Source organism: Halichoerus grypus, chromosome 3 (assembly GCF_964656455.1).
Source record: "Halichoerus grypus chromosome 3, mHalGry1.hap1.1, whole genome shotgun sequence".
In the NCBI taxonomy this organism is placed as follows: Eukaryota; Metazoa; Chordata; class Mammalia; order Carnivora; family Phocidae; genus Halichoerus; species Halichoerus grypus.
The window spans coordinates 69,134,916-69,145,781 of NC_135714.1; the positions used below are offsets into that span (position 1 = coordinate 69,134,916).

At 40.4% G+C, this 10,866-nt stretch overlaps 1 protein-coding gene across 8 annotated transcripts in view; it reads left to right on the top strand.

Moving 5' to 3' along the window:
* ARHGAP24 (Rho GTPase activating protein 24) overlaps positions 1 to 10,442 on the top strand; it is a 750,039-nt gene extending 739,597 nt beyond the window's left edge. For 7 of the 8 annotated variants that reach the window (XM_078068884.1, XM_078068885.1, XM_078068883.1 and 4 more), the window contains one exon: positions 1,319 to 10,442. In XM_078068884.1, coding sequence (XP_077925010.1) covers positions 1,319 to 1,562 — 244 coding nt within the window. In that variant the 3' untranslated portion in view covers positions 1,563 to 10,442. The remainder of the gene's footprint in view (positions 1 to 1,318) is intronic. The other variant, XR_013446403.1, reaches the window with a different exon arrangement.
* Positions 10,443 to 10,866: the final 424 nt, after the last annotated feature.

The window sequence follows — 10,866 nt, forward strand, 5'->3', positions numbered from 1 at the left end:
TCCAGTAGAATGTCATCTCAGTGGGCCCTCCTCCTGTCGCGTTCTTACCTGCCAGAGGGCTGGTCCCCTGCCGTACAACAAAGTGGGGCAGAGAAGCTGCCACGGGCCCAAGCACAGAAATAGAAGAGGTTAACTGTTCTAGTTAATTTTTTATTGTTCCTATTTGCAATCATACATTTCTCTTTCAGTTTCTTTTAAACCCCATCCCTTAAAATATTGAAGTTAGACAAATTCATAGATAGGTGATATAGATAGATGATAGATAGATAGATAGTACTTTACTTTGTTTAGTTATCAATCACCGATATGTGTTGTTTAGCTTTTAAACGTGTGAGTTTGATATTCTTTTACCCCCAAAATTAGTTTCTAACTTTACTGTGGAGAAATTTGTTTTCATGGTATCAATTATTTGACCTGGTAAAAACTATTCTCTTTTTACTCGTTTGGGGTTCTATATAGGACTAATAGATCAAGTCTGTTAGTCAAGTTGTTCAATCCTTCTACGTTTCTTCTAATTTCTATCAGATCTATAATTTCTGAGAAAGAAAAATCACCTAATATTATTATAGATTTATCAATTTCTCCGTATAATTTTGTTATATTTTATATTGAATGATGTGAGGCTAGACTACTGGGTGAATAACAGTTCAGTATTGTTTATATCTCCCTGATGAATTGGTCCTTTTATCAAGTCATGGTCATCTTTAATGGTAATAATGCTTTTTGCTAAAAAATCTCTTTCTTCTGATACTAATATTGCTATGCCACTTTTATTTTGATTAGTAACTTCCTGGCAGAAGAGACTTGAGCTACCTAGCAATGACATTTTCACTATCATTATTTTTCCTTTGATTGAAAGCAAATATGATGTCCTCTTTCTCTCCCAGCTTTATCAGACTTCCCCTTTTCTTTTAGTGAAGCCAGCTTATCTGAAATGACTCCAGGAAGCCCTGTGGTTTGGGTTGCCTCCTGCATCTGCCATTCTGTGCTCCCTGACAATCAGCCTCTAGCTTCTCTGTGCTGACATTCATTCATTCACAATCAAACGACAATTAAGTGCTTCCAAGCGAGGTCCTAGGGGCTTCTTGTTAAAATGATAATAAATCATCCTAGCAAATAGAATGAATGAATGAATGATTGAACAAATGAATAAAAATACATCTTTTAAATCATTAGACCTTGCTTTACTGATTTGCAAGGGCCCATTACAATTTCCTAAGCATTGTAGAGATAAGAGTTCAGAAAATACTTGTATCCCTGTCACGTTTCAAGTGAATAAAATCACTTTATCCTTTATTCCCTCCCTCACCCTATCTAGCTTAGAACAGCGAAACTTGACTTTGGAAACAGAAATGATGAGCCTCCACGATGAACTGGATCAAGAAAGGAAAAAGTTCACAATGATAGAAATCAAAATGCGAAATGCCGAGCGAGCAAAAGAAGATGCCGAGAAAAGAAATGACATGCTTCAGAAAGAAATGGAGCAGTTTTTTTCCACGTTTGGGGAGCTGACAGTGGAACCCAGGAGAACCGAGAGAGGAAACACAATATGGATCCAGTGAGCCTGCTTGCTCCCGCTGTCTCCGATGGATCTGGGAAGGGCTCTGGGGTTCCGGTGGGAACATTACCTGGGATCAGGTGCTGGTCCCCTGCCGTACAGTGCTCTAACTGGTGAAGGAATATCATTTACAGACATGACCCATCCATATCTGCAATGTGTACCAAAGTTATATCATGCCCCCTAATGCTACTGTCAAGTGTTACAACTGGATATGTGTATAGAGAGTAGTTTTTAAAAAGTAAACTAAAAATGAGAAGCATATCTCAAGAATTATTTTATTGCAAGTCTTGTATTTAAAATGTTAAATCAATACATTGTTGCAATTTAGCTTGCTTTCAAGCTTCACCCCTTGCACTTAACATAAGCTATTTTTGGCATTGTGTTATCATCAGCTTATTTTATAGATCGATATTTTTATTTCCCCTTTTGCTGAGGAAATGAAGATAAGCAGATATATAAATATATATAAATACGTATCAGATGAGTTATTAAAATCGAAAGAGTACTTTGTGGCTGTGCTGTTTGTGTTAACAGACCTCGCCATGACCAAAAAGAGAAATGTAAACGGTTTTATAAAATACAGTAGAATCACCAGGAACCTTTGATTTGCTCTTTAAATTCTTCCCTCGCCACTGCTCAGTTTTTCTTTGTGAGGTGACTTGACATGGAGAATTTTGGATTTTGTAAAAAAAAGGCCCCTTCTCAAGGCCTGTTGTCTGCCTGGCCAGTCCCACAGATGCATGTCTCCTGTGCAGAATGCACTTAGGGAAATTGTACAAGCATTTAAGGAGTCACGCCATGAATTACTCTGGCCTTCTGGACTGAGTCTCTGTAACGGCTAGATGGCTTGGAGAACCGTTCTTCCCACTCTCTGGAGGTTGAGAAGCAACGCTCGCTACACTACGCCACAGGAACACCTCTGTCCGCTCAGACCTTTCCTCCATCCCCCAGCAAACACACTTTGCAATGCAGGCAGTGAGATGGCGTGCCCGTGACCCTCTCAGTTAAACTGCTGGCCTGTGTGCTACATAGTGACATGTTTCTCTCACTCAGGCCTACTGTTCTGTTGTCACCTGGGATTCTGTCCCCAGGACTGCTGGCAAAGGCAGGGGATGGAGTGGATAGCCCAGAAGGAGAAGGAGACAAGTTTGGGAGAAAAACCAACCATTTTGCTTCTAATTTTTACAATATTGTTCTTCCCAGTTGAAAACGTATTTGTTCACAGTAATTTTAAGACGTGAATGCTTCATGGTCCAATTTTGACAAGTTTATGCACATGAGTAATGGTGACCGTCTAGAGGAGCCCAAGGCTCTCTGGAGCCAGAGTCTGGGGAGAACAACTCTTCATACTCCAATAAGGCAATGATTTTAAGAAGCCAGGCAAGTAAATATTTCTCACACTAGAACAAAAAGTCACAAAAGGCATAATTGGAAATAAAGACTGCTTGAGTTTATAGGATTGTGTTGTTAGAAGGTTCTATGTCTGTGTGTACTTACTTATTTTCAAAGGGGAAAACAGTGTTTAGAGCATCCAACCTTGTCACTATTCACTTTTGTGTATATCCTTCCACCAAGCAAACTTTTGTGGTCCCTGGGTTTTAACCACTATCTATAATAATGATGCCTTCTTCACCTTTGGTTTCCTGTTCTCCCTCTCCTTCCGATTCTTTAACCAGATACTTCCACCTGGATATCATATAGAAAAGTTAAACTCAAAATGTACGATGTTGATCTCAATGGGTCTCTATATATACATATCCATTTCTTCCCAGTCCCTGTCCTAGCGAATGAAAACCTTGGACTCATCCAAGGAGTTGAAGGATGCATGTATCCTTCATCAAAAGCCATGCAGTTACCCTGCCTGCATTCAGATTTTCCACAAATCACTAACTGTGACTGAGACTTCTAGGCATCACTTTTTTCGCTGTAGACTGGGAATAACAAAGATACTCCCCTCATGGACTTGTTACATGGTTTCAATAAGGTAGATGATGTGAAAGCTGAGCACAGCATGTAGTGGACAGAAAGGATACCCTGAATGTTCATTCTCATTTTTCTCTCCACTCTTCTTCACTCTTGAATTCACTCACCAAGTACCATCCAGTCCACTCATCCCTGCCTTTTGAGTCTACTCTCTTTGATCAGTTCCTCCTCATCTTTGATGAAAGCATCTCTCCTTTTGCAGGGTGCCCCTTCTAGACCACCCATCTGACCATATCATGGCCTTGCTACCTAGTATCATGTGAAGACTCTCAGTTGCCCACAGGATATGCCCTTCACATGGTGTAGAAGACTGTGACCTGCAGTTTTATTTGTATCTCCTACCACTTCCCCCACCCCTACCATACCATTTTGTGCCTCTGGAAATTTCCACCTTCTATTGTCATGTCCATCTTCACTGCCTTCCTTCTACCTGGCACAGTCCTACCCTTCTTTTTTTTAAAGAGCCAAATCAAATGTCAGTTCCCCTATAAAGTTTCTAGGATCTCAACTCAGAATTAATTACCTCGTGCTCCCATTTTGTGTATATCTCTTTTAGTCTTTTCCACATCTGATTATTTTCTTCACCAATAAGAAACATTTTAGGAAGCAGCATGGTAGAATGGAAATAGCAGGAAACAGAGAGCCAAACAGACCTACACATGTACCTTGACATGCCTTAGGCAAAGATGCACAGCAATGAGTGACAAGTCACTTAACTTTTCTGAGCCTCAGTTTTTTCATCTGTAAAGTGGAGGCAATAAATCCTACCAAATAGGGACATTGTAATATTTAAAAGTGATATGTAATGTGACCATCCCAGTGACTGCCAGTTAGCTCTCTTGATAGGTCTATTAATAAATGGAGCTTCCTAACCTAAGAGAGTAGAATTGTATTTTACTGATCTTAAATCCCTCCATCTCCACCCTTTATTCCATAGAGTGCCAGCATGGAGAGTTAGCCATAAATCTGGTCTTTGATTAATGAGGGATGCTGCTGCTAATTTTAATTATCAATCTCAGTGATGATGACCTTCGATTGATGGATACCATGAGTAGCTTGTTCATCTGGGTTTCCTTTAGTTCTTCCATTAATTCAGCTAAAGGCCCAGAAAATATCAACTACAAACTGACAAAAATAAAATGGAAATAAGTAGATAGTATCAAGAGTTCATTTGCTACATCCTGTATAGACTTCTTTAAAACTATTTAGGTAACTAGAATGATTCTTAAATTATGAGCTCAGGAGAAAGGATTTGCTTCCAAGTGTTGGGTCTATAATGTTGGTTTCACTAGCCAAACCATATGGCTGGGTATCCTTCAGAGAACATTTAAAATAGAACTGTGTATGACAGTAGGCCAACTGAAGTCTATACTTTTTAAATGTTGTTTCTATATGTCATTTTATTATGAAATGACTAAAAACTTGAAGGGAAATTTAAATAATCTCATTCCTATTTATTTATTCACAAGCTGAGCCTTAAATTAAAAAAAAAAAAAAATAAGTCATTTCCAGGTAGGATAGTTTAAATCATTGATATAATTATCTCCCCTGGGAAATTCAGGAGAATTTAAAGACTGTGATACTGGCCATAAACCTCAGTGTTCCTTTCATTGCAGAATAGCATCCTGCTTAAAGTAGCATCACAGAAAACGATATGCATAAGCTTTTGGAATCAGAGACCTGGATTTCAAATCTCAGTTCTACCACTTTGTAGCTATAAGAATTTAAGAAAAGTTACATGATGTTGGTAAGCCTCAAGTTGTTTTTCTGTAAAGTAGGATAATACTAGTGTCTCTTCCTCATTGGGTTTTTTTTGGTTTGTTTTTTTTGTTTTTTTTTTTTTTGGGAAATGACTAAGTTAAGTGACTCCCACAGTACATATTGTAAGTGCTCAATAAATGGTAGCTGTCAGCCGTCAAATTCTTTCTACTGAAAGGGTATTCCAGCTTCTAGAAAATAGAGTTCTGGCCTCAAGAATTTGGACAGCATGGTCACCAGCAGAGGATATATTTCTGTCCTTGTCCCAGGAGCGCTAATCTTACCTTTGCCCGGATAATCCGCCAGAGATTTGATGGCAAGGAAGAGGTAACCCAAGGTGTCCTTTCTCCCCGAGATCATACAATTACATCCATGATCTGAGAATAATGTCCCAAGAACCACCCGTAACTGTCCCACATCAACTCTCTGTGGACACTGAAGATTATGTTCAGTTTTAAAGGTATTGGGTAAAAGACAATGAAAGTCTAAGAATATCACCAGTGAATGTGCCTAGATTCACATCAGCATCACCATTAGTGAATATTGATTGAAGGCCTCCACATGCCCCACCAGCACTAGACTCGGTGCCTGGGATATCTAGTGTGTAAATAACTACCGCATATGATGATGTTCTGTGAAAGTAGTTCGAGGTCACAAAAGTGAGGCTGGGAAAGGCACTGCAGAGCCATGACTATGATGTGAGTCCTAAAGAATAAGTAGGAAGTTATCAGAGAGCTTAGCAGTTTGGGTGGGGCTCCCCTAGTCCATGGAAAAGTATGTGCTTAAGTGCCTTCAGGGCAGACCCTAGGGGGCCTTTCTAGTGAAATTAAAGTGACCTATTGGGGCACCTGGGTGGCTCAGTCGGTTAATCGGCTGCCTTCGGCTCAGGTCATGATCCCGGGGTCCTGGGATCGAGTCCCACATTGGGCTCCTTGCTCAGTAGGGAGTCTGCTTCTCCCTCTGCCTGCCGGTCCCCCTGCTTGTGCTCTCTCCCACTCTGACAAATAAATAAAATCTTTAAAAAAAATGACCTACTAAATGTGCACCATCAGGGTGGTCTTGGGCATAATGACTCACACGCCACCAGGAGATCTGAAAACAGCACCCAGGCAGCTTCCACTCTTTTGTTCAAATAAAGCAGCCCAAGCCAGACACATTCTGACTTGTTGGAACTCACAAAGCACAGAATAAGAGTGTGGACTTGTAGCTCCCAAAGGCCTATTTTGTTATTCTCTTTATAGTCTTTTTAATTGCACAAGTAGGGAATGAGTTGACTGGCCGGCTTAAAAGCTCCTTGCTGCAAAACAACGTGAAGAACTAACAGCTCCCCAAGCAGTGGAAACCTACCAAACCTACCGTAAAGTGTGTTTTTTAATGCGCCATTTGTGGCTTGGGTCCAGGACTGAATGATAGTCTTAATTTATGGACTATGTGTAGCTGCTACCTTTCTGGCCCCTGGAGAGCTAAAGCGCATTGAGACCAGCCCATTTAGGGAGGGTTACATTTCTCAAGTAGAAAGTACTGAATCGTTTGAATAAGGAGTTAAATTGGCCCTCAGCATACTACCTGTTTTTGTGAACACTATGCCCCTTCCATTCCTCACACACATTCCCTGCCTCCTCATGATTCATTAGAATCCATTACATACCACACCAAAGCAATCTCTAGAGTTGGGCCATCTTGCCCTCATCCTTGATCACCTATTGCCAAAATCATCCAAATCACATGTCATTTGCCTTCGCTATTATGCTTATCCCCATATTGCTCAGCATATTCCCTCATTCGCTTCAAACTCTGATTCCCTCTCTACTCCTACTATTCCCTCTCTACTTTCCATTATACGTTCTAGAACCTTCCAGCTGCCATCATCCTCCCCTAAATCTTTTCTGAAATATGGTTACTGCTTCTTGCAGCCCTCCCAAGGATGGCCATTTTCCCTTCCCACAATCTGCATGTCATTAGCCTGAAGGGGAGGGGTAGGTCTTGCTTTGCTCTTTGATGCTACTTCCAGAACTTAGATCCTCCCACTCCCCTAATAACTCCATAGAAGTACATGTCACATGACCAATTATTTTAGCACCTAATCAACTGGTTTTTCCCCCAAACCACTACTCCTCTGCCATCCACCAACTTGGCCACTCAGCTCCTTGAGCTGCTCACTTCTGAAAATCTTGATCTCCCCCTGCGTGAACATCAACCACCCATGCCCACAGTTTTCCTTATTCCATACCATTACCAATAACTGCACCATTGCCAAAACTTCCATTTCAAGCATTCACTGTCTCATTATCACCTATCCCCTTCTTAGGTCTTTCCTTTAGCACCATTACTCCAACAATTTTTAGAAACTCCCAAAGAGGCGACAAGCCATTGACTTTGCTAATGGCTATCATCCCCTCAGGTTATTGCTTCCCTCCTTGACCAGCTCAGCTTCAGTGGCTCTTCACCGTAATTATTCTTTTCCTTATTCCCAAATCCCTACATATTCTCTTCCATCACTGTACTCATCAGGTAAGGAAAAACACCCAGCTCAACTCTGGCTAACTCCAATTCCTTCTTATTCCTAACCTGCACCTGAGAAACTAAATATGGCTGGAGAGCAAAAGGCCACCATGTTGACTTGTCCCACCTTATAGCTATATAAATATGGTTCACATGGCTCTCATCACTGTCTAGTAACTTAACTTCATACTTTTCAAGGTCAATGTCACACTTCTCAAACCTCCATAAGCTCTTCCCCTTCACATTCTCAGCTAGTAACATTACTTATATAACCTAACTTACTGATAACCTGTTTTTAATGAGAAAACAATACCAGAAGAGTATGTCCTTATGTTCCATCATCATATCCACCCAACTGTCTACAGGCAACCTGTACATAAGACCATACCTCCTGCTACAATGACTGTGCCACCTGCTCTGACCAAGCCAAGTGCCCCTCCCATACATACATACCCATCCCTCTGGCCTTTTCAAGCACATTACTGCTTCAAATAAATATTCTTTCTCTCTTATATTATGAATTTTGCTCTTTACATATTAGTCCTATCAACATAAACCCACACTATAATAGCTTTCTTAAAATTTTCTCATGTCATATTTATGTCTAATTTCCACTTTCCAGAAAAAAATTCTTGAATTTTCTCTACCTATTTCTAATTCCTCACTTCCCATGTTCTCTTGAACTCACTAGAGTCATGCTTTCTTGCTCAATACTGCAGAGAACATGCTCTAATAAAGGTCAGCAATGACCTTCATAAAAATCAAGTCCAGTTGTGAGTCTTCAGTCCCCATCTTCTTCAGCCACTCAGCAGCATTGTCCCAGGTGCCCAATCCCTCATTTTTTAAACACCTTTACTTGGCTTCCAGGATAGCACACTTTCCTGGTTTTTGCCTCACTGGACATTCCTCAGGATACTCAAATGTTTGTTAACTTCTATATGTTGGAACAAGAGGGGCCTCCATCTTTGGACTTCTCTTCTTTATCTACCCTCAGTCTCTTGGTGATCTATAGTCTCATGGTGATAAATAACACTTATGGGTCACCTGGGTGGCTCAGTTGGTTAAGTGTCTGCCTTCGGCTCAGGTCATGATCCCAGGGTCCTGGGATCGAGCCCCACATCAGGCTCCCTGCTCGGCGGGAAGCCTGCTTCTCCCTCTCCCACTCCCCCTGCTTGTGTTCCTGCTCTCACTATCTCTCTCTCTGTCAGATAAATAAAATCTTAAAAAAAAAAAAAATAAGTAACACTTACAAGCTGATTACGCTCAGATTTATGTTTCAGCTCAACTTCTTCCCTTAGTCCAGCCTCGTAGACACTCCTGCTACTCCACTAGTGTATCTAATAAATATCTCCAACTAACATTTCCAAAAAAAGTATGATTTTCTTCCCAAATGTGCTCCTAACCCATTGTTTACTACTTCGGTCAGGCACACCATTACTTACTTGATGGTTTAGATTTTTAAAAATTCTGGAATTATCCCGATCTCCTTCTTTCATATCACATATCAATCCATCAGCAAATGTTGTCAACCTTGCCTTCACAATACATCTTAGTTTTGTCCTCTATCCACCCCTTCCCAGCCCCTCCACTCTCTAGTCCAAGCCCCATGGTATCTTTCTGTGCTACCGTTATATCTTACAAGAGCCTCTTTGTCCCCATTCTTATCTTTCTTCTCAACCTCCTCTCTCTACTCAGCAGCCAGAGAGATCCTTTTAAAAAGAAAACTTAGATTTTATCATTTCCCTGCTCAAATCTATCCATCATCTTCCTATATTTAGAATAAAATCCCAAGATCTTGCCATGCTCTGACCCCTGCCTAACTCTTCAATTTCACTTACTATCACACTTTCTCTTGTCCATTTTGCTTCACCCACAAGGCTTTTGGTCATGCCATACACACACACACACACACACACACACACACACACACAGCCTCTCACTCCAGGGCTCTTACCCATATATATATATAGATATATAGGGTGTATATATATATAGGTTCTTACCCCAGGGCACTTGTACTTGCTTTTGCCTCAAATACGAATACGGCTCACTCTCTTTATTTGGGTCTCTGCTCAAATATATTTTTTGAGAGGCCCTCCCTGACCACCTCATCTAAATAGTATCCTTTATCAAGCCTTATCCTTTTAACCTACTTTGTTTCGTTTCTTAACGCTTTCCACTACCTTATTCCCCCATTAGAATATGGACTAAATAAAGGCAGGAAGGTTGCCTGAATTCATCACAACTGTGTGTGCCAAGAACAGTCCTTGAGTGATTGAACTGCTCAGTCTATTATATTTGTGACGTGAACCGGTGAGTGTGAATGCTCAGAGCTCAATGTCCGATTTCTGGTTCAGATATCCAGGGATGTTCTGAGTTAGAATTTTTAATAAAAAATAACTAAATTCTGTCTTAAGTCATTGCAGGGCTCCAGTCATTACCCACAGACTGCACAAATTTCAGAGATTTGGCTTCCTATGAGAGTATCACTACAGAGGGACTCCAGTATCCATTGTGATGTCATTTGCTGATTAGAGATTTTGGTGCCGGAAATATGAGCCTCGGGCCCAGCCTCTGAGCTTACTCGCTCTCAGAGGAAACTGTATCAAAATAAACGTCATGTAATGCAGAAAAGAAACATCATGCTGTTTTTGGTTTTTTGTTTGTTTGTTTTGTTTTGTTTTGTTTTTTGGCCTCAGAACCTTTTATCTATTCTTTTCAGGATATCGATACCATAAGTCGTTGATAAGGTCTCAGGGTGTCATCACATTTCTCCCTTTATCCGGAGACTGACATTTGTTTAAAACATACCAAAAGATAGCAGTCTACCTTTTAATTAAAGGAACAAGAGTGCAGATACACATATTTCCCCACTGACTTAATGCAGATCTACTTGTATTTTTTATCTCCATGCTATTTTTTTAATAAATGTAAAAATGGTTTGATCTCCTATAATGTCATGGAAAATATCCAAAATTCTCTTGTGCTGAGTCATTTCGACAAAATGATAACATTGAAAGAAGCAGATTTCTTATTTCATTGCTTTAAGGGAGTAATAAAAA